This window comes from Anser anser (assembly GCF_964211835.1).
Source record: "Anser anser genome assembly, chromosome: 5".
Taxonomy (NCBI): Eukaryota; Metazoa; Chordata; class Aves; order Anseriformes; family Anatidae; genus Anser; species Anser anser.
The window spans coordinates 29,532,810-29,560,303 of NC_139725.1; the positions used below are offsets into that span (position 1 = coordinate 29,532,810).

At 51.2% G+C, this 27,494-nt stretch overlaps 2 protein-coding genes and 1 long non-coding RNA gene across 3 annotated transcripts in view; 2 read left to right on the forward strand and 1 right to left on the reverse strand.

The window, feature by feature from the left end:
- LOC310899848 overlaps nucleotides 1-9,330 on the forward strand; it is a 28,196-nt gene extending 18,866 nt beyond the window's left edge. Inside the window, exon 2 of the long non-coding RNA XR_014584712.1 lies at nucleotides 751-9,330. This is a non-coding gene — a long non-coding RNA (uncharacterized lncRNA). The remainder of the gene's footprint in view (nucleotides 1-750) is intronic.
- Nucleotides 8,723-12,270, reverse strand: ZFP36L1 (ZFP36 ring finger protein like 1). The gene is made up of 2 exons (XM_083836788.1): nucleotides 11,804-12,270; nucleotides 8,723-11,255 (listed from the first exon to the last, which is right to left on the reverse strand). Exons 1-2 carry the CDS (start codon nucleotides 11,858-11,860, stop codon nucleotides 10,305-10,307), a joined length of 1,008 nt encoding a protein of 335 aa, XP_083692914.1. The 5' UTR covers nucleotides 11,861-12,270; the 3' UTR covers nucleotides 8,723-10,304.
- Nucleotides 12,271-15,044: 2,774 nt separating this feature from the next.
- LOC310901139 (uncharacterized protein) lies at nucleotides 15,045-25,642 on the forward strand (the record flags this gene model as incomplete). The annotated part of the gene is made up of 6 exons (XM_083840263.1): nucleotides 15,045-15,135; nucleotides 15,708-15,835; nucleotides 16,054-16,246; nucleotides 17,949-18,061; nucleotides 19,236-19,387; nucleotides 21,440-25,642. 6 exons carry the CDS (start codon nucleotides 15,045-15,047, stop codon nucleotides 21,807-21,809), a joined length of 1,047 nt encoding a protein of 348 aa, XP_083696389.1. The 3' UTR covers nucleotides 21,810-25,642.
- Nucleotides 25,643-27,494: the final 1,852 nt, after the last annotated feature.

Consider the following 27,494-nt stretch of genomic DNA (forward strand, 5'->3'; position numbering starts at 1 on the left):
TTTTCTTTTCTTTTCTTTTCTTTTCTTTTCTTTTCTTTTCTTTTCTTTTCTTTTCTTTTCTTTTCTTTTCTTTTCTTTTCTTTTCTTTTCTTTTCTTTTCTTTTCTTTTCTTTTCTTTTCTTTTCTTTTCTTTTCTTTTCTTTTCTTTTCTTTTCTTTTTTTCTCTTCTCTTCTCTTCTCTTCTCTTCTCTTCTCTTCTCTTCTCTTCTCTTCTCTTCTCTTCTCTTCTCTTCTCTTCTCTTCTCTTCTCTTCTCTTTTTTTTTTCTTATCTGTTTTTTTCTTTTTTCTTCTCCCTTTCCAGAACTTTCTTTTCCAGGTCTTTCCAGACCTTTTTCAAATCTGGAAAAAGCAGGACCAGAAACAGCTATTCAGAGCTAGACAAAGTACAGCCACTTTCTGGAGCTGGTTTTCTGCCAGTCCCTCATCCCCCGCTCCAATTGGGAAGCACCTGAAATCCAGCAGAGCCCATGGGCTAGAGGTCCTCGGCTGGATTTGGAAACTCCAGCCCTCACCAGCACCGTTTTTCCCACTGCTTGGATGCTTAGAGCCAAACTGTGGTTTCTTCCCCTCCTCCCGTTTTACTTTATATTGAATATTGTGGTTTGTGCTATTGGCAGACCAAATGATAACAGCTCAGGACCAGTTCAGTGAGTCAAGGAGCACTGAAAGGGAGTTTGTACCTTGCCTTTACCTAGATTTTGCTTTTTCATCATTGATTTTTTCTTATGTACTTTTTATATTTCACTTAGATGGAACTGGGAAACCAGGCAGGCTGAATCCCCAATCACCCCTCATTTCCAGTCATGGGGAAGAACCAGATCAGTCTTAATCCCACCAGAGGGACTACACACAATAGACATGCTAAAACTGAAGTGACCCACACTTCTGCCAGCTCTCGCCTGTTCACAACTAATCTCCACATACCGGAAAAAGGTAGAAAATGTACATTTTCAAAACCCTGATTATACAAATTATAACCTTGAACTCTGCTGTCTATCAGTTTTTAATATGCCGATGAATAAAGAGCCCATTTCACTACCTCAATAAATCCTCCAGGACCCAGTAGGGAAGTATAGCACCTGTGTGAAAAGAGCAGCAGTTAATGTGGTAGCAAAATCCTGACCTGACAAAGGCAGTATGTACAAGCCGTACAAGACCTCAGCCCTGTGAACAGCGGTGAGAGGCTGGGTAGGACGGCACTCAGAGCAACGCAAGGGCGTTGGGTTTTTCCATCCCCCAGAGGAGATGAACTCAGCATAGCCTTTGAACTTCTTCAGGCCTTTTAGAAAGTAACTCATTGCGAGCTTTTCAGCACATGGAGGAGAGGAGATCCTGGCTGTGCAAAGAAGGAGGGACGCAGAGCTGGGGGGGCACCAGAGCTCCCCATTTGGACATGCTGGAGGAGCTGGGTGGGCTTCCACAGCTGGAACCCACCCCAGACAGGTTGCTCTGTCACTTAGCTGAGTTTATTGCTGTGATGACTTGCACATTTTGAAGCCCATCTTGTGTTCCCTGTTGTCTGTCCTGTAGAGAAAGCATCAAATGCACTTTGTCTCTGGTCTGAACTGAGAACTCCGTCTCACGCCCTCTGACGTTGCTCACCCATGCCTTGCTCCCTCCTTTTGTGGTATTCGAGGCTTAATTGCCTGTAGTTTTATCAGCCTAAGTGGTTATAATTGCTAATCATGTTGCATGTGACAACATAGTCATATGCTGAATTAGAAAAAAATATTGAAAGAGCAGACAGAGGTGACCTAGTAAGCATTCTGTGGGTCATCCATATTTTTACACCAGTTTTGATGAGGCCTCCTATAAGGATTGTCAGAGGACATAAGTAACACCAGACAAGTTCTTGGAGTAAGAAGTATGACAGGCCAAGAATCAGCACCAGATTTAAACCCAGAGGTGATCCAGCATCCCTGGGAGAGCATCACCACCTCCTCTTTCTCAGGGCAGAACTTCACAGTGTGAGCAATGTGGTAGCCACTGGTGAGAAATGCTGGGCGGCCTAAATGCAAGGGCTTGGCAGAGAAATTCAGAACTGTGGAGCACACAGTGAGAGACCTAAGGACCAACACCAGGACACCAAGCAAGCCGGCTGCTGCCACAAAAGGGAGATGAATGTTTGTGATGAAAATGAAGGGACTGTTTCTTCTTCCCCTGCACATTCGCCCTTTGGAAGTGAGCTGATCAGTGAGGTCACAGGGCCAAAATCTACAGCTGATTTTTTTTTTTTTAAGGCTGGATAATTTTATGGCCACTGTTAAGTGCTGTAATTTATGTAAACTAAGATAATGATAAGTGGAAACAACTCAACTCATGTTTAAAAGCCTGTGTTCCCTGGGGACAAGGATGAGCACTTCTCCTTCAGGAAGGAAAGCTGAAGGGCAGGAGCAGAGCTTCTTCTGAATGCCTGACAGAGGGGCGGCTGCCCAAGGATCCTGTCTGCCTTGGAGCGAGGCACTCCAATCGGAGCTACATATTCCTACATGCATTCCCATACATGCAGCCCAGCAGAGATAAATTCCCAAGAATTTCCAAAAAAATCAAAAAAAAAAAAAAAAACAGAGGAAGAACAGCATCAATGAGAGCAGAATCAGGATTAAAATGAAAGTACAGGGTGGGTTTAGGATACCCTGTGCATGGAAGAGACACAGGAAGAGAGCAGTGGAAAGGTTTGGAGAAGCAGATTCCCTGAGACCAGGCTGATGAAGAGTGCAGCAGGGACTACCTGGAAGCTGAACTCTGGTCTTACTAGCCAAAGGGGATGGGGCAAGAAGCTAATGGCTGTGAACCTCCTCAGGAGACATTTGGGTTAAATATTAGGTTAAACTAAAGAGAAGTTAGAACAGTCTGAGCGGTGAACCACCCTGACATGGGAACGCCATGGAAGCATTGGTGCTGGAGACATTCAAGGCTAAAACAAGTCAACTGTCTGTGCCGGAGAGGTGGTTTGGGGATAATGAGATCAGGCCTGTCATAGCTAAGAGTGAAGGTCTAGATGACTCACTAGAAATCCCTGCCAACCTGGATGATACACTGATAACCCCACGGGCCGCCTGTCTCCAGCCTCCCATCACGAGACCGCTGGCCTCCTCCAGCTGCCTGCCCTCAAGTTCTCCCAGGCTGCTAGCTTTAGAAACAAACTTTCAGATGGTTTAAAAACATTTCCAGTTCTGTTTTCATTCACGTTGAAAGTGTTTTGCTGGTCAGAAAAGTGCCAGAAGAAGGAAAATATCTTGGTCAGCAGATTCAGTCTATGAATCCAAAGCCGCACCACCTAAATTTAGAGGAAAATAATTTTCTGCAGTTCTCGTAGCTGTTTTGGCTGTGCAACCTCAAGAGCGGGTGAATTAGATTTGTTCATAGCTTTTCAGTCCCCTGATAAATCTGTAAGTCATGGGGAAAATAGGGTTTATTGTAAACATAGCACACAAGACCTGAGGCTGAGAGAAAATAAGCAGGGAACCTCTTTGCATATTTTTAGTACTGTCTCTTTTCCAAGCAGAAGTGCACCTTTGCACCTTTTACTCTCATGTTGGCCTTGGACATACCCTTCCTTTGTTTCTTGTGACTGCAATGGCTTAGTAGACCAGGACTTTGTTAGAGTCCCAGATCCCTTGCAGCATCTCCGGAGCTGAGAACACAGTATATTCTCTCACTGTAGCTATAATCAGGGCAAACCACGATGGCTCCCACATTAGACTGCTCGAGAACTCTCTTTATAGCAAATACAGCAAGAGCTTCAAGAAATAACTTCATTGGTGTTTGTTCCATATAGTTTAATGTCTCCTTAGGGGCCGTGGCTACCATCCCAAACAACATTTCTATGGCTTGCGTGGCTACATCCTTTTCCTGTGAATCAACGTTGGCATCTGCTCATCCAGAGCATTCAGGAGAAATATTTGCTGTTGCCTGGAGACTAAGACAGGAGAAAAAGTATCGGGAGCCCTAAATTATTTTTGCAGCTCTTCCTCTGATCCCGTGCCACTCCCAGACAATCCCCTTCACTTAGCAGTTGTGTATCTTGCAGGTTCTTCAACCTGTGGAATAGGTACAGTTATACTCGCCAAGTGCCCAAAATACTTGAAAGTCCTCCCAGGCTTTCACGTGAAAGGAAGCACGTAGAAGTATAAAATACATCTTCTGTATGGGCCATAGGAACTCTGCCCATCTTTGTCAGGACCGTCATTGCCTACACTTGCTGTCCTCTCCGGGAGGGAGGTAAACCCTGGAGAGACAGAACGGTTGCACTAAAAAATGGCCTTTCACATCGCACCAAAAACTGCTGGAATATGTGGGGGATGAGGAAACTTCCTTCCACCCAGAGGTGCAAGAAAACTCTGGAGCTGGCAGTCACGTGTTGCACACAGCCTTACAACCCACAGGATCCCACATGGAAAAATTTCACTTCCATGTGTTGACTGAGTTAATGTGGTGGGGTTAGTGGGCGGACATAAAATGAAACTATGAAAAGAGATTAATTTGCAGCTGAAGCCCAGGCAGGGAGAATGCCGGTCCTCTGTTTGCTCAGAAAACGGCAGTTTTCTGAAAGAAACCCAGTTGAAAAGAAGAGGTTAAGGCAGCGGTAGTAAAAAATCAAAACCAGGGGAAAAAAAGCAAAAGTTAAGAAAAGCCTCTCTGGAAATTAAGATGTGGAATTCAAAACATTTGCAGTATAATAAACCCAACCAAGCCCATAAAGCTGCACCAGCCAAAAGGAGGTCTGTTCTGCCTACGAGGAAACACGAAACCGCGTCATGCCTGGCAGCAGCCACCCCATAGTCCCGTTTCCTCCCCGCTTTATTGCAGAATTGTGCTGCTGGGTGCCCTCGGCTATGTTTAACGCAGCGTCTGTTTCCACTCTAACCCCTTCGCTTTGGAGGGGGAGGATATAAATCAGCTGCGGAGCTGCCCACAGGGCTTAGTCACAGCAGGTATTGGTTTAGGGTGTCTTAGAGGAACATTTTTTTTTCTTTTTTTTTTTTTTCTGGAAGTATTCTAGGGAATAAGTGCAAGCTTTGTGAGGAACAGGCATTGCTTCATGGGCCAGAGTCTCCAGACAAAGGACATTTTACATCACCCGCCAGAATCATCTTCTAACATTTTGGGCTGAGCGCAGCCCCAAGCACAGCGGGCTGTTCCGCATGTTCCCAGAAGACACTCACAGAGTCCCTGCCGAGCAAGTCTCATGGTCCTTCCTGGCATTCCTGGTCCCAGGACCATGCTGGAGCCATGTCTGGGCATACGCTGGTCGCTGCAGCTCCTTCCTTCACAGCCTCCCAAAGCCTCTTGCTCCAGACTCGAGCACAGGCCGGATTTCCCCAGCTCAGGCCACACAAATTGTAGCAATTAGCAAGTGTAAAGGGCACGCTGTGGTTTTCACATGTATTACTGCATCTTACTGCTCATTCATATCCTTGGGCATGCTCATCAGATAGCATCCAGCCAGCAACGTTATCCAGGCCTTCCCCCCAGCACTGCTGTTCCTGAGGCCCACTGGAGAGATCCAGTTCATTCGTGTTCATGCATCCAACCACCAGTAGCTAAGCCTTCAGACTCAAGGCAATACGGCTTCTCTCACCCTTCCAACCCCATGTTGTGTGGGCTTGACCTCTAGCTCTTCCCCTGCTCCCCACCTCCAACCGTGACCCCCTCGATTCCGGTCCCACCACCACATCTTTGCCTGGTACACCCTGGCTTTCCCTACGTGGTTCACAACAGCAGCTCCCAGGCCCATTTTCAGACCATACCCTCCTTGTGCAGGAGCCATACAGACTGGAAGTTCAGGCCAGCTTTTAACAGTCTTCCAGGTGTATTTCTACTCTTCTCAGCTTCTCTGCTAGCTCTTGCCTCTCTGCCTCCCTTCTCAATTTCACTATTATACCAATAGGGCAAATTCCATCAGGACCAGGAACTTTGAGCATTTCAGGCTTTTTTAAAATAGTATTTTACTGTTACTTGCAACCCTGGCACACCACAAGCCTATCTATAAGTGGCTTGAAGTAAGAGTTGGCCTAAACTAGACTGTGATGTTCCCAATTACCTTCAAAAACAACAACAACAAAGGAAGCCTATTTTACTTTGCACCCCTCAGCTACAGAGGCATTTGGGAAATAAGAAGGCCTCTGTTTCCGCAGCCCCCAACTGCAAAACTAAAGGTGTTTTGGTACAAAAGCCACAACTGGCCCATAGCAAGGGAGTAGCTGGTACAGTCACCGGGACACCTTCAGCTGTGTAGGAATTAGGAAGGAGGGAGGCAGCTACTGGAGTGGGATCTGAGCCACCTGGAGCTCTGCAGATCAAAGTCACCGTGTTCCTCCTGACAGAGGCAGCTGGCAATGGCAGCCGTACGTGCTGGCTGTAATTTCCAAAGACAGACAGACGTGTTGAAGGTGGATAGCTCTAGAGTCACCTGACCCCAAGGCCAAAAAATAAGTAATAGCTAATGCCTGCAGCCTGAAGGCATGGACCCAAATTTCTCACCAGGAGGACACAGGGAGCATCCATGAAGCACATGAGGAACAGCCAGACAGAGCACTGCAGGAGTCCCCCTGTCCTGTAGTAAGAGCTGTAAGTGCAACCTGAAAAGTACACCAAGGCACCCACTGCCGTGCCACCTCATGTGGGATAACAGGTATCTCATCCTCACGGGTGCTTCTCTCTGCCCTGGGACACCAGGCACTTCAGGAGCAACTGTGCCAGCACAGGGGCCAGCTCCTTCATCCTCGCCACTCTGAGAGTCCCGTGCAATAAATGAATGAGCCAGAGCATGGACGAGCCCTCAAGTCAGAGGAATGTGCCCCTTGAAACCATCCTTTCAGGAAAGGCTATTTACTCTTCTGAGCTTTGGCTAGGGTATTACCAACACACGGCCAACGGCTAGGGGAAACAGATGCTAACCTTACGAGAAATAGCACAGACAACTCATCCACAGCACATGCGGACTAGCTGCTGCCATATATCTGAGCCACAATGAATGCCAATGATCAGGCAAATCCCCACGTTGCTGGAAGCTCTCATGTATGCACTCTCTCTTATAAACTATTACAGAAAGTAAACTTCTGATACTGCCTGCTCAGCTTTTCTCTGTTCCCTATGTGGCCTAGCTCAAGGTCAGTTTCAAAAAGCAAAACACCAAGTGACAGAGCATTTATCATTGATAAGCTCATAGAGGAAAAGCAGTGCTGGCATCCCAGAACCAGTGCCCCAGAAAGACAAGGGAAGTATACGAGTACCATGAGCGAAGACCTACTTTCAGCACAGCTTCCCAGTTGTTTGTCTTACCAATAGCACCCTGCGACGAATACAGCTATTTTCTTCATCAATTATTAACTGGGCAAAGACTATTTGTTTGAAGAGCTGCGCAGAAAGTCCAAAGAGGAAGCGAACAGTTTCAAGCCCCACATGCACACCCATGACAGGCGTGGGATCCTCTCCAGATCAGATATGCCTGGCTCGTCAGGGGCCGACGGCTCTGCTCCCAGCAGCTGGGAAGGAGGCAGGGCCCGGGCACTTGCTGCAGCTGGGCACGGGTCTTCCAGGCAGGAGCACATCTCTCATGTGGGGCCTCGCCGCCTTCACTCACAGGAGGTATATGAAGGCCGCTGAGCAGCACCGGGGCTGTGCCCAAGGCTCTTCTCTTGCATGTTGTGCGCTAGTTACGTCAGCATCTGCCAAGATAACTCCCCGTGCAGCTTTTGTACTGCTCATGGGAACCAGCTCCTACCAGCCACGCTCTTCTTCCACCATCTTTCCTCCACCTAGCTCGCCTTTATTGCCAGACCACACAAGAAAGAGCGTTGCACAAAGCCAGCAGCAGGGAAGGTATGTCGGTGTAAGCCTTGAGGTATCCTGCAGCTTTTGTTTTGCAGGAACTTTTCCAACTTGAATTAGGAAACGTCTCTCCTTAACGTTGAGGCATGTCAAGACAACTGAACAAGCCGTGGTTCGGCAGCAATATTCCACCCCTGATTTGGAAGAGAGCTGGAACAGCTTCAGATTAAGAGCACCAAGCTTTCTCCAGAGGAGAGCTCAAAGGTGAAGACAACAAGAACTGCACCATGAGTAGCACTGGCAAAGAAGCATCCCTAAATAAAAACACAGGTTTCAGGGATTGTTTTCTGGGATGTTTCTGGGACTGGTGACCGATGTTCCAACAGCTATGGGGGTCTGAATGCCATAGCAGGATCACTTATACACGCAGTGAGACTTTGCTGGAGGCCCACATTCTTCTCCCTTGCAAAATGCCCGACAGCCACTCAGCCACAAAGGCCCAATGCCACTAACAAGCTGGGCCTGATGTTTGGTAAATCCACACTTCAGCACCCCCCTAGAACCTCTCATAGGACAGGGCAGGCTGTCCTCCAGGGGAAAGGGTCTGCTCCTCACAGCAGGAACAAAAGCCAGTCCAAAGTTTGAGCTACACCAACCAGAAAGAAGTTTGCAGGAACAGACTGAGCAGCTTAGGATGGGAGGACTCCCTAAGAGACAGAGAGGGCTAGAGGCCACGGGATAAACCACACCAGGTGCTTGCTGACATTGATCTGCACACCCGTGTGCTTGATGGGGCTGACTAGCTCCATCAGTGAGGCATGAAGGAAGGGTGCCTGAGCATGTGGTGGGCATCACAGGGGTCAAAAGGAGAGAAGTAGCTGCATTTGAGTGGTTCTCTAAAACCAGCGCCTCGATTTTTGCAAGTAAAACCAGCTTCACTGTCAGTTTCTTGAAAAAACTTGGGGTTTATTGATTTAAACTGCAAACAGTCGTTACAAAAGAGATTCTCTTTTAAATAAACTCACACAAAGAGGAAGAAAAAGCAATGTAGTGAACAGTAACAGGGGAAAAAAAATTACATTCATTATTCTCTTTGTGCCAGTCCCGTTCACCTCGGCAAGGAAAACTCCAAACTTGGAATACAGAAACGCAAAGACAAACTGTATTTGGAATGTCTTCAGATAGGCACTTTGAGCCCAAGGCTTTTCTCCTTGAAGAAACTATACAGAAAGAGGAAGAAAAAGGTCTTCCTCCCACGCTGTCTCGCAACAGAGCTCAGGTATGTACATTCTAAAGCCCACATAGGCAAGACCCAGGGGAGGGGAAGAGAAAGAGGAAAGGCAAAGAAGCACATTAACTCAATTTGCAGTCCAACACAAAAAAAAAGGGGGGGGAAGGGAATTCTAAAATAAATAATCCAAACACAGTTTTTGCATTTTTTTTAAATTAATTTTTCATTTTTTAAAATAAAATAACCAAAAAAGTGTAAAGTTACAAAAAAATGTCATTGTAGTATAATATATTAAACTGTGGGGAAAAAAAAGGAAAAAAGACACTTCACAATCTTAAGATTAATATGGAAGATCATAATTTAAACATAAAAGAATATATTCTATGGATTCATCATCCCGATAAATATGAACAAAATTAACAAAAAAGCATAGGTTTCGGCAATAAATACGTTTTGATAAGTTAAATAAGCTTTTTTATATTGTTGTGCAGTGACAAGCAAAATTTGCTCTCCAATTTCTGAAGTTATACAAAATTAAAAACCCAGAAAAAAATAATAAAAAGCTTGGCGTGAGTGCTCTAAGATAGGTCTAAAGTACTCTAGAGCAAAAACCATTAAAGCTATGTCTACTGGAACTTTGTTTACACAAACTTGTGTGTGTGGAATGACTTCCGTCAGCCCCACCCCCTCTATTTCTTTATTTGTTTTTAAGATGTCACATGAATACACGGGGAAACTTTTAGCACCAAAATCGAGTCTCTCATAGTCCCATCTCTTTTTTTGTTTTGTTTTGTTTTTTCATTTGCTTGTTTTCCTCCCAGTCAAAGTCCCACTCGTGTTACAATCTTTGTCCGTTCTCAGCTTGTCTTCCCGCAGACCTGAGTGGATCCAGGCAAGATGAGTCTGTAAAGGGGGAGAGCACGCTGGATGTTAACACCTGCCCACATGCCTGCAGCTTAGCGGGAGCTGGCCAGTCGGGAAGGGACTGGGAGAGGGCGATGCGGTATGCAGCCAGTGGAGGGAGCTGGATCCGGACATTTCCTGCACATCTGGAAGTGCACAGAGCTGCTGGTGCCCTCTGCAGCTGGAGAGGTAATACAGTCACAGTGAAAGCGTTAAAAGGCACTAATTTTGTAAACGTTATTGCTTTTCATCGTAAATTTGGCACTTAAGGTTTAAGCCAGTGGGTCTACGACAGGCAGGTGGACACGTTAACATCCAGCTCCAACTATGGGGTGGGGGGAGTTCAGCTTAACATCGTAATAGAGGTGGGGGGGAGCAAGAGGAAACCCCAGATTAGTCGTCGGAGATGGAGAGTCTGCTGAAGATGGGAAGACGTCTTGAGGTGTCCAGGATAGGGGAATCTGAGCCGCTGTGGCTGCTGCTGGAGCTGCTCAGATAGCCCTCCTGGTCAGAGAGGGAGTCCTGAGGACTGGGCGGCGAGTCAAACAAGTTGGGGGACTCGGACATGGGCCTGAACAAGAACGTGGTGGGGGAGCTCCCGCTGGGCACCTGCACCCCCATGCTGGGGGCGAAGAGACTGACCAGCTCCTGGCTGGAGAAGGTGAAGGGGTTGCTGGCGCAGTCAGGCAGGGTGGGGGAGCCCAGCAGGTCGTCGGCGCTCAGCATGGGCGGCGGGGTGATGGAAGTGGGGCTGTCCAGCAGCCCGCTGGCAGCAGTGCTGGGGAAGCCGGCGAAGCTGAAGCTGTGCTGAAGGCGGGGTCTGTCAGTGACGGCGGGCTCCCGGCCGCCCGCCACGGCGCGGCGCTCCTCGGCGTTGTGGATGAAGTGGCAGCGCGGCCCGTAAGGGCAGAAGCCGATGGTGTGGAAGGTGCGGCAGAGCTCGGTCTTGTACTTGGGGTGGCGGGTGAGGCTGCGCAGCTCGTGGATGCCGTGGGCGAACTGGCACTTGTCGCCGTACTTGCAGGCGCCGTTCTCCTCGAAGGGGCGGCACAGCTCCGTCTTGTAGCGGCTGGAGTTGACCTGGCCCCCGGGCTGCTTCTGCTGCAGCAGGCGCTCGCCGCCCTCTGAGAAGGAGCGGTCCCGAAAGCGGCTTTCCCGGGGGCCCAGCATGGGCGCGGGCTCCCCTTTCAGGCTGCTGAGGAGCTGGTTCTGGTGGAACTTGGAGTTGGGCAGGGTGACAGAGTGCCTCCTAGGGAAACCCCCGCCGGCCGGGGTGCCCACCGCCTTCCTGTCCAGCAGGCACCCGCTGACACCCGAGGGGCTGTAGTTCAGCATCTTGTTGCTCTGCGGGCAGAAAGCAAGCACCGGTCACTGCCACCGCCTCCTCCGCAACTCTCCCCGGACGGGAGGGCGACGCCGGGAGCCCTCGGAGGGCTCAGCCTCGGCGGCACGGCTCGGCACGGCACGGCACAGCCCCCCCTGCGCGTCCCACCCGTCTGCTGCGAGCAAAGCAAGCCCCGAGCCGCCCCTACGACCACCGGGGCGGCTGCTGCGGGAAGAGCCCCCCGGGGGGAAGGCGCCGGGGGCTCGGGCTGCGCCCAGCCCCGCTGCCCGCTCCCCGCCCGGGCGCGCTGCAGCGGGCGGCGGCAGGAGCACGGCCCCCGCCCGGCGCCGCCGACCGGCCCCGGCCCTGCCCGGCCCCGAAGGCGGGGAGCGGGGCCCGGGCTGAGCCGAGCGGGGCGCCCCGCCCGGCCGCCCAAGTTGCTCGCGGCCGGAGAAGGGGGGGGGGGGGAAGGAAAAAGAAAAAAGGGATAAAAAGTAAAGGAAAAAAAAAAAAAAGCGCAGAGAGCCCCTGCAGGCGCCAACCCGAAGCTGCCAGCCGGCGCGGTTACCTTGCATAAAACTTCGCTCAGGTCGAAGATGGTGGGCGACACCAGGGCTGTGGACATCTTCGGCGAGCGAGGGGGGAAGCGGCAGGCGCGGCGGCAGGCAAGTGGAAGGAGTCGCGGTGTGGGTAAGGCGCAGCCTCCAGCTCGCAGCCTCCAGCGCGCTGCCTCCCCCCGCTGCTGCTAGCGCTGCCTCCGCTGCCGCCACCAGCCCGCCGCGCCCGCTCGCCGCTTCCAGCGGGCTGGGGGAAAAAGCTCAACTTATAAAGTTTCGGACTTACCCCGGGAGGAGGAGCCGGCGGCGGGAGGAAGGGGAGGAGGAGGAGGAGGACAGGGTGATTGACACCGCGACTGAATCACCCGGGCGGGCGGGCCCAGAAAAAAACTTTTCGGGAGGAAGAAGCGAGGGGGAGGGGAGGAGGGGAGGGGAAAAAAAAAAAAAAAAGAAAGAAAAGGAAAAAAAAAAAAAAAAAAAAAAGCGCGTCCCTTCCAGAACAGCCCCTGCGGGCAGCGCTCCCCTCCCCGCCCCGGACGCGGGAGGCGGCTGTGCGCGCGCCCGCGTGTGTGTCTGTGTCTGTGTGTGTGTGTGTGTGCGCGTGTGTGTGTGTGTGCGTGTGTGTGTGTGTGTGTGTGTGTGTGTGCGCGTGTGTGTGTGTGTGTGTGTGTGTGTGCGCGTGTGTGTGTGTGCGCGTGTGTGTGTGTGTGCGTGTGTGTGTGTGTGTGTGTGTGTGTGCGTGTGTGTGTGTGTGTGTGTGTGTGTGTGCGCGTGTGTGTGTGTGCGCGTGTGTGTGTGTGTGCGTGTGTGTGTGTGTGTGTGTGTGTGTGCGCGCGCGTGCACCGCGCGGCCCCGCGCAAAAGTGGCGCAAGTCCCGCGGCGCCGCGCGGCGCCCGGCCCTGGAGCGGGGGGGGGGCGGCGCGGGGCCCCCCCGGCAGCGCCGCGGTGCCGGCTGGCTTTGTGTAGCTCGCTCCGCCGCCCCCGGGCCGCGCTGCCGCTTTTCCCGGTTTTATTGCAAGCCGGCAGGCGCTGCGGCGGGAAGGAGCTCGCAGCCGCGCTCGTGGAAGTTGCTAAAAGACGGTTTTAAAAGGGTGTTTGATACGTTTCTGCCTCTTCTCCCCGTATGCTCTCCTGCCAGTCCCCTCTGAGTTGTAAAACTGAAAAAAGAATGCGTCTCTGAGCAAGTAATCTGTTCCAGATTTCAGTAGGCACAGTGTGATTCATACCGATATTGATATGGCGGGGGGGGGGGGGGGAGGACGGGGGCAGTTTCGGTGTAAAAAAAACAAAACGTCTCAAGGCTTCCTGATACCAGGGTGCCTCAGCGGCACGGCGGCTGCCCTCCAGGGCGGGCGAGGGGCCGGGGGGGCGAGGGGCCCCTTGCCGGGGTCCCCTTGCCGAGGGTCCCTCCCAGCCCCCGCAGGGACCCAGCAGGGCGCGAAGCCGAGCGGGCAGCGCCTTGAGAACTTGAAGCAACTCAGCCGCTTCCTCCGCTGTTTGCTTTAGAGTCTCAGGAGCCGGACTTTGAACTGGCGGCTGAGCTTTTTCCCCTCCTTTGCTCTTCGAGAACGGCCAAAACAACCAAGGAGAGGAACGCCCACGGGCTCCGGCTATTCCAGATTTCTTTCTTTCTTTCTTTCCTTTTTTTTTTTTTTTTATTTACTTAGGGAGAGCAATCAGGTTCCTCGAATTTCCTTCTCTTTCTAGTTTCTTTTCTTTCGCCTTGGCCAGAAGCGAGGAGTAACCGGGGAGAGACCAGTCTATTATTTTCTGCAGTTGTTTACTGATTCTGTAGATGGTGCTTGTTCCCAGGGCTCCGAGCCTCTCTATAATTAAACCCATTTTAATTGTTAGGTTAGAAACGTCATTTCGGGGACTTTCCAAGAGTTACCGAGAAAGCCGGCCGAGATAACTATTTCACTACTGAGTTGCTCTGAGCCGTTTTTGTTTTTTTCTTTTTCTCGGCTTCCTCCCTGCTCCCTCTTGTGCTGAATTGTGCATTATTCGCTCGCCCCACGCGCGCGTATGTTTTGGAAACTTGGGGTTTGAGGTCGCGCATTTCCACGCATCGAGCAGCGAACGCTGAAGCCGAGAAGGAATTTTTTTTCCAGTGATTTAGCTTGTCAAAACCTGACTCCGTGGTGGTCTGCTTTGCATTCAGCGCGCACATGCTCGGAGCAGGAATTTAGCTGCTCGCCCCACCTCGTGGCTAAAAGTCAGAGCCCTCCAGGCCAAAGTGGGAATTTGTGTGGGCATGAATTCACACCGACTGGAGGAATGAAAAATCAGAGCCTTGCACCTTCTGCCAGAGCCTCTCAAGAACTTTGATAGATGGAAATGAATAAAGATAGGTAAATGAATAAATGAAAGTAAATTATTAAAGGAGGTTACTGAAAAAGTGAATGAATGCATGCCATGCTCATTAGCCACCTTGTGTGGGGCATGTTCCAGCTGGGACACTACCGCTGGGCCCAGGGAACGGCAATAAATGTCCAGGGCTTCTGAGCCTGTCCCAAGTCCCTCTTCAGCACAGGAGCAGCATCTGTAGCATTCTTGCTCCCCAGTTCTGATGCAGGCAGATGCTAAACTTGTCTCAGAATACGCACAGATAAGGTTCCTGGTCCATGCACGCATCCAGCAGAGCAGTTAGAAACTGCTTTCCAAAAGCTGGCATATGCCAGAACGGCCTGAAAATGGGGAACGGACTAGGGGACTGCAAATGAGACGACAAGCCGGGAGGTTTAAAGAAGTACTTTTTCAAACAGCGCGTGCACGAAACTGTGGGCTCATTGGCACATGATGCTGTGGAGGTCAAAAGTATAAATGGGGTCAAAAAAGCAATTTGACAAATTTATGGAGGAAAAGTCCCTGGAGGTTTACTAAAGCCAAAGGCAGACCTGAACTGTGTGTCGCTGGACAATGCCCAGTGACGTACTGCTCTGTCATTCCCCTGCATTTTCCCCTGAGCATTGGCTGTTTTTGGAGGTAAGAGGAAGGCTAAAACAGACCCGATCTGACCCGATACGGTTATTTTTACATAGTCCTGCCCTGTCCTTGCGCTCTGTAATGGACTACCAACCCTGATGGACTCCTCTGGAGCATGAGTTGTGTGAGGAGCTTTGCAGGAGCCCCTCAGGAGCTAGCAGGGGCTGACCCGAACCCTTGCTCCCGCACACCGAGCCTCTTTACCTCCCAGCAGCGTATGGGGCTGCTGCAGCCAGCCAGACCTTTTCCCGTCATCTTCTGCTTTTCATGGGCCTGAGGACATCAGGAGGAGGCCTCACTGGAGCAGCCAACGCTCCCACCTGTGCAGGTGGAGCTGAGTACACTGCGCTGGCTGGAGGTAGGCCTCGCGCGCTTGGCTCTCGCTGTGCAGCGTGGAGGTGTCCAGGCTGGGCAGGAGGAGTTTGACACTGGGAAGTAGAGGTCAGCGCTATCTTGTGCCTGGGCCGCTGGGCTCAGCTTCCCACTCCGGCCTCTGCTAGAAGCTGGAGAAGAGTCCCACGGGGTGGCTGTGCTCCTCACCCGGCTGAACTCCCCCTCGGGGTAATAAGAGGTTATGTGGGGCACCGCGTGTAAACTGAACGCAAGCGCCAGCCTTGCCACAGGTCCGTCTGGTGATGTTACAGCTCCCGTAGCTACAGGAGAATATTGCTGCCTTGAGATGCCTCCACATGCCTTCACCTGGAGCCACGCACCAGTAGGAAGCTTGGGGGCCTGAGCCAAGCAGGGGTTCCTGAAAAACAGCACAAGTACAGGAAAGCCGGAATGGTTGAAAACAAGGCTTGGTTTGGTTTGGTTTGTTCCCGCCTTGGCCTCTTTCTGAGGTCTCAAGCTAGGAAAGGGAAGTGCTTCCATCACACAAAAAGGGAGTTTTGTAGGGGTGAGGGGTTTCCCCTCTACTGTGGGGGCCAGGGGCATGTGGACGCGTCTTCTACAGCAGACGTGTCTTCCTCCAGTGCGGGGAGGCTAGGGGCCGGACAAACCTCCCACCCTTATTTCTGCTGGGAGTGCAAGAGGAGCCGAAGCCTTCTGCAGTGGCGGTTCGTATCTTTTGGGTCAGGTGCTATTTTTGTTGGCCGTGCCTCTGGAGGTGGAGGTGCAGCAGTGCCTTTCTTCTGCTGCCCGCAGGCTGTGTCAACTCCAGGCACCTTCCAGACGCTGTGGCCTTTAAGGTGGAGCAGGCGGATGTCAGCGTGGCTATTCTGCACCTGCCCTTTGTCGCCTGCCCCTAACTTTTTAATCCTTCCTTTTATTTTAGCCTTGTGCTCCGCCTGTGGAACATCTCCGGGTTGCCACTGGGAGGTGTGAATGGCCGGAGCTGGAAACCACAGGGTGTAGGGACGCCCTCTGCCAGGGCTGCCGGCACCTGGGGGAGCGTGGCCTCCTCCTGCTGCCAAGCAGAGGGGACACGACCAGCTGCCTGGTGGGACAGCAGACACGCAGCGATACAGGCAAGTGTGCTAGGGTGGTGGGAAGCAACCGGAGCGAGATTCCTGGCTGCTCGCGTTTGTAAACATCCGTAAAATAGGGAGTGTGTGCATGTGTGTGTTTTGTGGTGGCGTGAAACCCAAGAAGCTAGCTCCATTATTTTTGCTGGAATTGGTAGCAACAGCGCCAGGCAAATATTATGAGCCCTTAATCCTTCTGACTTTACACCTGTGAATGACTTAAAGACCGTCCAGGATGAGCTCAATTACAGGACTTCTTTGCTAATTAGTAGGGGGGGTTGGGATCTGATTTGGTTGTTCGTAAGGAGGGCTTTCTCTCCCTCAGTGGCTCAGGTACCGGGCTACTGTTTGGGTGTGAGGGGAGGAAAAGACAGGAGGTGGAGGTAGCGTGTGGCCTCTTGAGAAAGGGTCACGAGTTTAGTGCTGGTGGCACTGACAAGGTACTGCAGTGGAAAACGCAGAGGTGTCCTCTCAGCAGACGCGGGATAAGGAAATTGGCTGAACTTAGTGGATCCAAGCTATAATTTCAATGTGGTTAATGCACATCAAGCCCATGCTGGTGTTTTGCTGCCTGCCACGACCACCTCTGGGCCCCGCGGCTGCAGCCAGGCTGGTGCCAAGCTCCGTGGGGCTGGGGCGCAGACGGGTGCAGAAGAGGGCAGGTTTGAGGGGTTGGAAGAAGAAAGCACGACTCGGACTGGTGCTGCCTGGTGGTGGCCGGTGAAGGTGCTGGGGTCAGCCCCTGTCCCACTGCCCCCCGCGTCCCAGCCGTGGGTCTGGTGGTGGCACACTGCGTCTCGCAGCGCGCTGCAGCCCCACCTCGTCTGCAGGCCCGGCCTGCCGGGGCAGAGACACCGGCTCTCTCCGAGCGCTTTGGCGTTCAGATCAAGGGGAGTGCCGGAAGCTTGAGAGAGGCTGTTGGCAGTGTCCGGGGAAAAAAAAGCAGCCGACACCTGCTGCAAATCGAACCGGCAATTGCCCTTTGTATCAATAGGGTGGTTAGTGCATGAAGCAGAAGTGATCCTGGAAATGGGAAGGCGTAGATCGCAGAAAACAGCACAAATTCGGGATTGTTTTCAAATCCTGCTTCCATGCTTGCAAGCTTGTAAGCACCAGCGTGATAATGCAGCAGCACAGCCACTCCTGGTCGCCTGTGCCAGTTTCCAGCTGGAGCTGGCTGCTGATTTATTCAGCAGACGTCAACTGGTGGAATGTTTCCATGATTTTTTCTCCCCTGAAAGAATGTGCTAGGACTAAATGCTTTCACATTATTATTTATTTATTTATTTATTTTAAGGAGAAGGTCAAAACCTCTTTGAGAGCCCCTAGGATCTCGCCATGCAGTGCTGGTGTCAAAATGCGCTGCTTGCTGTGCTGGCAGCAGTTTTCCTCCAATAGGCCCAGTTATAAACCTCTGAAAAATACCACTTTGCCCCTTCACGGTGGAACTTGTCACAGCCTTGTTTTCAAACATACTGGTTGTACTCCACACATTTCACAGCTCAGTGAGATATTTCCATCAGGGAGGCAGCTTGCTTCCCTGCCTATCCCATCCCATCCCATCCCATCAAAACATACTTTTAGCACCAGGCAGGAATCAAGGGTTAAGCCTCCTTTTCTTTTTTTCTCATTTTTGCTCCTCCCGACTTCTGTGAACACATTATGATACCGCCTTCGGTTCCACTATTACATCTTTTCCCACAAGACCGTTGCCTCATCCAGACCACAGCGGGGAATGTGCTTTCATCTCTGCCAGCTGGGTACTGCTGGAGCGCCCGGCCGTGCCCCCAGGAGCTGAACAGAGAAGACGCAGAAGAGGTCAGGTGCTGCAGATTCGTCCACAGGGCTTTGGTCAGACCCACATCTGGGAGGGCATTTCCAGGGAGCCTCCCATTGTCTCCTTTGTCCCGCCTGGAACAAAGGACCTCCATGAGGCTGGGTTTCCTCTCTCCCGAGTTTAGGTGCCTAAAAGTTAGGTGTCTAAACCTAATTAGTTGGACAGGCTTCTTGCATAGTCAATGGAGACAAATAGGCACCTCTGCTGTGTGATTCACCTCGACTATCTTCAGCATTTATCTTGAGAAGGGCTGACTCACTCTGGAGCTGAGTGCCCACTTCTCTTCTGCGACTGTAAAGGCAGATGGGCAACTTGCTTAGAACTTGACAGCTAATTTCGGGATGCCCCAAGTTCAGCAAGGCGGATCCCACCCCGCAGCCAGGCCGCAGCAGTGGCTCTGGGCACCATTGCTGTGTGCTGTCTGAGACCCCCCATCAAATTTCCCTCAGAAGTTCCATGTCTGGGCTGGGTCTTAGTGTGTCCAAATCACATTATCAGCCCCTATCACGTTATCAGACCAAGTTAAATATTTATAAAGCTCTTGGGGGCAGGGTCCAAGTCTTGCTACGTGTTTGTATACTCCTTCACGGAGCAAAGCCCCGGCACCGGTTGCAACCTTTGTGGACTGGTGCAATGCGGGATGGGGAATCTCTGTGTAAATCTGCAGGTCTTGACGAAATGCAGCTGGGAGTGCAAAGAGTGCTCATGGACATTGAGAAATAAGCAGGAGTGAATCATAAGAGTCAGGAGAAGCTACTAATGTGTGGGAAAAAGGCAAATGTGCTACCTCTGCACAAACATATAATAAGGAAGTATGTAATAATAATTATTGTTATTGTAATACGGTCTGGGTGAGCATTTGGGAAAAAGATATCTAATAACTGACAAGCAACGTGGCTCGGTTTGTTTTGATCTGAAATTCAAACAATGGTTATGTTTATAAGGTAATAATACACAGGGCACAGAGCACTGGCACTGCACCAACTATGCACTCCACAGGTCGGGTTTATATAGGTCATGCCAAACAAATAATAGTGTTCTTCAATATAATTACTGATTCATTAAGAGAATGAGAGAGAATGTAATCGAGTCTGTTTGGATTTCAGGGAGGTGTTAGATATGGTAAATTTATACATTTGAACTTGGATTTTGGAGGTATCATGTGCTTGCCCAGCTCTGCTGCTCCGGAAGCCAGCGGTGAAATTCCCGTTGCGGTCTCCTGCAGATGGTGCGAGAAACCTGCTCAGCCTCTTGTGCTTCCACAACACTTTTGGGAGCCTCTCAGAGCCCTTTGTAGCATTTCGCAGGTAGGTTGGGAAGCCAAACTACCTCTAGACCCCAATCCATATGTGCAGTGCCTGGCACTTAGCTCAGGCAATTGCACTGCCCCGATCAGCCCACCTCCATCCCAGGGACACTCTGACCCCTCCACTTCTGAGACTTGTGCTCCACCCATAGCCACCCATATTGGTGATGGGGTTTTGCTGTGCCTGGCCCTATGACCTACCTGAGTTTTTTCCCAAAGAAAACACAGTGCATGTTGGCACAGCTATGGGTCCAGCATCCCTCATCTCCATCACCAGCCCCGCTGCTGCTCCCCACTGTGGGAAGGGAAGAGCCCTGACGTCCTCACTCCTGCCCCCCAGCCGGGAGCAGCTGCATTTTTTAGAAAGGCCGGACTGTACATAACACAGGGCTTCTGGGCAAACAGAGACCACGGAGGAGGGAGTGATGCATGGACAGGAGGTTGTGCAAAGCGTCTGGCTCTGAGCTGGCGTGCACCAGGGTGGGAGACGGCAGTGGGGGCTGCAGCAGGAGCGAAGGCACGTCCCAGAAACTGCCTTGCCCCACGTCTGAACTCTGCCCTGTGGGGGAGCAAAACAGAAACAGGAAAAACAGAACTGCTGAGCAAAAGCAGCATCCAAAGTAAGTGGGAAGGATACGGTGATAATAAATGAACGCATTTTTTTGTGAGTCTAAATCATGCCCCTCTAGTCAGTTGACTTCTTTGGGCTTCTGAAAAAGCTGGTCAGGAAGAAGTAGGGACCATTGTAAATACAGGCTTCAAAAGGTTTTTTGATAAAGGCTCTTCCAAGAGTGAAATATACTTGGCAGCCATGGGATGAAATGTCCCGTCATGGATTAAAAAGTGGGTCAGAGCTGATAGGAGGGGGGGGGAATCCATGAGAAGTAAGTGGCCAGCAGGGTAAGAAAAGCTTGCTGGGGTGGGGGTGGTGGGGCCACGTGTGGTGGGGATGAAGGCAGCCCTCAATGCCATTTCAAAACACAAATAGGGGAAGAGGACTAACAAGGCAACAACATTAGCTGCCAGTGGAGCATTATTTATTGTAAATTCAGGCATGGCTAGGCAGAGCTGGGAGGCACTCCAGAAGCTTCTAACTAAACTAGGAAACCAAACCACAATGATGGAGAAAGTTCAGCTTACACAGAAGCCAAAACAAGCCGTTTCAGAAGAAATTGGGCAAGCCTCTTGCTCTGAATTAGACGTTAGCTCGTAGGGGTCACCAGTGGCATGGGCCGTGGCTGTTCAAGCATTGCTCAGAAAAGATCTGGAGCCTGGATTAGCATGATGAATAGTCGTCGCAGAGCCTGGTCGCACATCGCAGTCCCTGTCTGCTTGCCTGCTTTGAAGGGCCATAGCAGCAGGACCTAAAGCAGCTCCCTAAGAGCAGCCCCGCTGAGGCAGATCAAAAGCCCACCAAAAGCAGCATGGACGAGCAGCAACAGGATCAAAGGCAGAGCTGGGTAGGGGGCTCTTTCTCGTGAAGGGAGAATAGATATTATTTCACTTGCAACAGCGAAGCAGAGGGCTACAAAACAATGGCTCCCTTTGGTAACAACCGGCTCATGCTTGCATTTTATTTGTGTCATCAAGGGGAAGAGAAAGGTGTAAAGGTGATTTTAAAAATAGTTGCACGGGAACTGAGTGCTTTGCCAACAGCCTGCCTCGCAGTACCCTTCCAGACAGGATGCGATCTGCCGATAAGCCCGTACCTGGCCTGAACCTGGCTCGGCGTGCCAACCCACCCGTAGCAGCATACCTGCTCCAGCTGGATTGCCGAGACCCACTTTTGCAGAGGCCGGATGCAGCTGCCTTGTGGGCAACATCCAGCCCGGGGCAGCGGCTGGCGAGGCCCGGCCCGCGCACCCGAAGCCTGCTCAGCGGTGGTGTCTGGCCGCCCCGGAGCGGGAACGGCTCTGCTGGGGACAAGCACAGTTCCTGGCAGGGTGTGGTAACACCAAGCCCCACGCAGTAAGAAACAGAAGGGGGGTGTGTTTGTAAATAATTCACTAGAATGACCTACATGCTACCAGGCCTTTTGTTTGTTTTTGTGAAGTCAGTACAGAGCTGCACAGCCTCCGAGACCGAAGTTTGGGGACCAAATGCTGAGAGGTGACACAGAGCAAAGGCATCCAAGCCCTCCGTGCGGGAAGACAGCCTGGGGTGGCTTCAGAGTTTCCGAGCTTTCTTGCATACAGAAGGCTTTGTGGAGAAACTGGAGAGGAAGAAACGCCCCGCAGCTACATGTGGCAGCCTCAGAGACGTGCGAGCTTTGCCACACACTCCATGGAGGGACCAGGAGGGGAGATAGCTTGCTGGATGGTGCCTGTCGTGTTTCAAGCAGGGCGTCTCTCTGCCCCCAACCCCATGTGTCCGTGGAGAGGCAGACCTTTGGTGGAGGAATGAAAGCAAGGCCTCGTCATTAAAGAAGAGCTGATCATGCTCCTCGCAAGAGGAGAGACATTGGGCCTGGTGTCTGAGCTGCCTTTGATCTCTGGATGCTGCGATGCGCAGCTCCATGGCACAGTGCCCTGGATGTTGCTGATGGCAGAGTGCTTCCTCTGTGCTCACCCTTTGCTTTCTGTAAGGGGATAAGGTGTGTTGCACAAACACAAAGCATCAGTTACTGGCTACTGCTCCTACTTGCTGCTACTTTTTTGTTCTTTAAGACTCTGCTCCATAAATCATGTGATTATAGGGGAATCAGTTTTCAGTTAAAAACATGCTTTTCCTGCTGGCTATTGCAGAGAAGAACATGAAAGCTCTGTAGAGTTGAGCCCAAAGGCTGAAGAGTCAAAAGACAAACAGATATTGAATCCAACATTACTGGTTTTCAAATTTTTAAAATGATATTGTTTAGGATACTGACAGTATTTCGGAACCCAACTCTTAAATGTCTGGGATTAGCTGTTCTGCAAAGAAGAGGATGTTGGCCGTCTAGTACTACTTGGGAAATGTCAAAATCCCAGCCCACAGCTCTGCAGAGCTTAATATAGAGCTTAATCAGAAGTCTGTTACCACCCTCAGGGGGCTCCAAGAGAAAAGCAGGTCAGGTTTTCTCTTTCATCTCTGCTGCAAGCACCGGTCCAGATGGATAATACTTCCAGCAGTGATTCCCAGCAGCAGGCGGCTGAGGCTCTTCGATGGCTACCTGACCTCCCCTGTGAAATGGAAGTTCTGCCAACAGTACTGGCATTTCTTAGCAGACAAGCATCCACATGATATAATTTCTGCAGTAACTGGTGTCTTTGTGTCTGCCATGACCATTCTCCCTGCCAGCCCAGCAGACAGGACTGAAATTACCTGGAAATAAAATTTCTCAATGAAAGTGTCCTTCCAACTTGCACCACTCTGCAATAACAGCACATCCACAACCTTCTTTGTTTCTTGCTGTAGTTTGCCTGTCGATGGTCAATTGCAATCTTCAGGCCTACAGAGATGATTCATGTTTCCCCATTGTTAGGCATATTAAAAATAATAATTAAACAAACTCCAAAATTCACTGCCCTCCAGTGTGTGCACCTCTAGCCCTTATAGCTGAGACGCTGTATCCACCAGTTGTTTCTGAATTTTGCAGCTGGTTGACCCACCAGAACTGTAACAGGATGCTGGGTGGAGTGGTGTGGTTCTTCCCAAATTCAGATGCGTTCAAGATGCATGGCTCAAAGATGACCAGTCTGTCACCTTTAGTATCACTGATGGATCGAAAACCCACAGACTCATGCTGTGGTGGATATGACTGTGTCTGTTGCTAATGCAGCTGTTCCAAAATGCAAACCAGAATTTCTAAGTGCTGCTGAAATAGTGAAAACCCTTTGAGGACCAGGTGTGGGGGTGGTGAATGGCAAAACGTTGTCTGGTGAAACTGTTCAAAAGAGCAAGTCTGTTAACGAACAGAGGGTCCCACGTTCACCTCCAACACTGTGCGCAGAACGACAAGAAGCAGCAGCAAGAACCAGCAGTGCACCAAAAGCAAAGTGTCCAGAATAAACCAGGCCAATAAAAAGAGCTGTGCGTGTGAACTAATATGCCAGTTTAAGCCACGTTTCCTGAAGCAGTTGAACCCCCAGCCACAAAGCTCATCCCAGGAAGAAGAGCTGTTGCAGTGACGGTGCAGTGGGATAAGTCTGCCTCACAGCTGCGCTGCATACGGCTTGCCAAGCACGTTGGTGCAGTGCTTGATTATCCATCTCTCTTCAGTACCGGAGAAAGCAAAAGGCTCCTGTGTGCGTGTGCACTTGTGAGCACACGCAGTAGCCTATGAAGAGTGTGTGTGCGCATGAACAAGCACCACTGAACACGTGAGCAGGACGCCGAGGGGTTACCGCAGCCACCCATGCACGTGGCCGTGGCTGAGCACCCTGGGCCACGCGAGGGACAGCGCCGTGCTGGCAGCCGTGTGCCCGTGTGCAGGCGGGGAGGGTGCAGGACTGTGCTGACAGCAGCGTGGCTCTGGCGGGGAGGACTTTTCCTGGCTGCTGACGAAGTGCAGCTGGGCTCAGTAAAGAGTTAAATTGGTAGAGAAGAGTCTAGAAGGGCTCCTGCCAGCTATAAACAGAGCGATCAGCATACACAGGATGTGGCGAGCAGCTAAAGGCGTCCCGTTATTAACTTCACTTTTATTTCAAGGGGATTCACTTCTCTGTTCTGTTTCCCATTTGGGAAGTGAAACCTAAGACCATGGTACCACTTAAAAAAAATGGTCACAGCTCGTTTGTTTTTCTACTTTATTCTTTTTTCTTTTAAAGGTTACTCTGCTGTTCCTTTGACGGAATTTATTGAAATTACTGGTAACACACTGAGTCTTCACTGAGAGTAACTTCACTTCTGTTTCTCTCCTGAGGCATTATCTCATTTGCTCTCATTCAAGACTGTTGACTCTGAGGGGAGTGTTTACTTGAGGACACCTCATGCTGCATGCTCACAGCACGGTGCAACCCAGCCTGGAAGGAACAATGTGGAGAGCGTTAGCGCCGGTTCCTCCGAACAGCAGCGTCAGAGCCAGCCTGCACACTGCTCCCAAGGTGCTTTGTAAACATTTATTCATTCTTGCACACGCTCCCTTCCCTCCCCCCATAAGGTGAGGAAATGTTATTGTCACCATTTCACAGATGGAAGAAGTGAGTTCAGATAGGTGCAGTGACTCACCAGCCGCAGCTGAGGCAGATCAGGAGCTGAGGAGTCGAGCATAACCCAGGAGGTCACGTTCCCACCCAGGGCTGGCAATGTAGGTAGTGCCAGCCCCATCTACCTGCCACCCACCTGTCCTGAGAAGCAGTAATGCTCATCTCAACGTTTGCAGAATGAGATCAGATCGCTGTGGCTTACTCCATGGGCTGGTGTCATCACAGTGTGATATATTATTATGATATCATGATGTTATTACGCCTGAAACTAACGCAAGGCCACTCGCAGAACACGGGTAGGCAGCTGAACACTGGTGACCGTGCACTCCGCAACCACATCACACGCACGCACACGCCCTGTGCCGAGGTGTTGGTCAATCCCACCACGCCGCAAGGATCTGCAAACGATCTGCGTGCTGGGCAGGGCTGTCCCCATGCCTGTCCCTGTCCCCCCTTCGCTGCTGTCCTAGGTTAACTCGGCCCCACACAGCCCCGGTGTGAATGACTGCGAGAGGAAACGTGGCTCGGTGAGGCAATGGAAGGAAAGTGTTTGCTTCTTAGGTGGAAACGGCTCTCACGGCACATGGTCAGCAGATAAGGATCAGAGCCCACGTTCGCAGGTGATGCTGGCTATTTTGGAGCGCTGGGTGCTTGTTGGAAAATCAAGCTTTCCTCAATGCAAGCACTCAGGTGACAGGCACTTGGTGCCCATTTGTGGCTGAAAATTCAGGGCCGTACATTACCACTATTTGGTGGCAACTATTGCTGTTTACGATCCTCGCCAATATCGTTTTCCTCTCCCACAGGGCATCAAGAACAACAACAACAACGAAAACCCCCGCTCCTTATCACCTCCGCTTGCTTTCCACACTGTCTGCACGGCGCATGGTTTCACTCATCCTCAGCTCGGCGCGGGCGAGTCAGATCAGTCGGTTCCACTTTCTGACGCAGGTCTGTCTGTCTGTCTGCTTCTCAGGCCCGGACAGGATGTGCCTGTGACCAGCTTCACAATACCGGAGGGGAGGTTGAAGTTCACTGTACAAATCTATGTATTTTTAAGTAAAACCCTTGGTATTCCCTTCTTTTAAACAGAACCTTTGTGGCAGGTCATCCTAATTAAACTGCAGTTTAGCTGCCTTCTGCCTTGCCACGTGCAAAACTGGTTTCCATTGCCACAGTGAAGTCTGCAGAAAGATCTTCTTTGATGTCTGGGGACTTTGGGCCAGTCTGGAGTCCTGGTCCTGCACATGTTGAGAGGAATGGCCAAACCCCCACGGATTGTAAGGTATGAGAGACCAGGGTCTCAGCAGACTCAGGAGCACGAAGGGCATGCACCTGAGTGCCTAGGCTGCTCCAGGGCCTCCCTGCATCTCTTCCTACCATGGTGTGTGGTTGTGGGGAGCAGTGGGACCTTACAGGCGTAGGGAAATGGAGAGGTGTCTTAAGCATCGAGAGCAAGATGGCTCTTCCTCTTCCTCTGGCCCTCCTTTAGGGAGCAAGCACCGCATAAACTCTGCCAGAGACCTGGCTGCAGAGTCACAGCAGGCTCAGGTTTCCTGTCCTTGCCGAGGGTCAGGCTGGAGTTTCAGGCTGTGGGGAAGGCAGGCCAGCAGCGTGAGGGGTGGCGGGAGAGCGTGGGCTGGCGTGTGGAAGCGCCCGGAGTCAGCACCTTTCGTCCTCTGTTGTGGAACTGGCAGAGAGTTAATCATAGTTAAACTATTACTGGGCTTCACCCGCTCTTATCCCTCCACAGTGCAAGGGGCAAGGGGCTTAGTAGGTCAACTGGCACTGGTACTTGACAGCAATTAAAGGGACCCGGCCAAGGCCCAGAATTTGACCTACGCCTTTTTGGTTAGATCTTTTTCCACACTCCATGTCAGTCCTCACAGGACTTTTTTGCACTTCGCTGTGTTTTGTGTTAAACGAACAAGGTATAAACCCCGCAAAGCAGAAGGCCCAGCCCAAAGCCAGGGATGCTCAGAGCAGCCTTCATGAGCTCCCTACAATAACGCAAGAACGCACAGCGTGCTCGTGAGGGCAGCCTTAATATAACTGACGGGTACATGGCAGTCGGGTCCTGGCAATGTTGCAAAACACAGTGCCTGAGTTTCAGGAGTTCCAGATGGGGAAGACAGCTGTGCCAGCTGTGAGACTGTGAGAGACAAATAAAACAACTAGCTGAGAAGGAGTTACAAATTCAGGACAAACGCCCAGGCAGCACCCCGCCTTCTTCTCGTAAGATGCATATAGCCAACACCCCGTTGCAATGGTAATCAGGGCCCTGGATAACATGGGGTTTGTTTGCTGCTAATATTGCCATTGTACCTACCCTAGCCGCAGATCTCTGCTCCAGACCTAAGCCACCAAGACTGCAAGTTAGAGCTCTGCTGGCCGAAAGCTTTCTGAATGGGAACAGAGAGCGATCCGCCCTATCTCTACAAGTTCTAGCTCAGCAATGTGTGCTACGCCCATTCATCTGAATGCAGAATTAGCTCTGAAACTAATGATAAGGCTTTAAACGCCATTGCACAGCTAATTTATTTCCCCACTGTCCCAAAGTGCTTCCCAGGTGCTGAAAAGCTTGGCTGCAAAAATCTCCATAGCCTCTGCTGACAACCTCCGCAGCGCTGCTCTGCATTGCAACACCTTTCCCATCACCGCAGGCCCGAGTGCTTTGAGCAGCAACGTAGTTAGCCACGGTGAGGGTGGTCGCTCTCCTCGAGGCACAGCTCGGGGAGCCGAGGCCCGGCGAGGCGACGTGCCCGCTCCCCAGGCTTGGATGGGAAGTGTGCACCCAGCTGATGCCTCCCGTTTTCCACGCGTCTGTTCCCTCCTCAGAGTTAATTTAGCAATTTTCTTTGCCTTGATGTCAGTGGCATTACATAAGTCTAAACTAGGTGTGAGATCACAATACAACACATCGATTATACAAGGAGGCACAAGGTCATAACCACCCTTTGGACAGAGGGAGGACGTGTGTATACA

Coding starts and splice junctions, on each gene's coding strand:
- ZFP36L1 (XM_083836788.1), bottom strand. CDS start 11,860: ATGTCCACAGCCCTGGTGTCGCCCACCATCTTCGACCTGAGCGAAGTT. Junction 11,256..11,803: donor TGAGCGAAGTTTTATGCAAG/GTAACCGCGCCG, acceptor TTCTGCCCGCAG/AGCAACAAGATGCTGAACTA.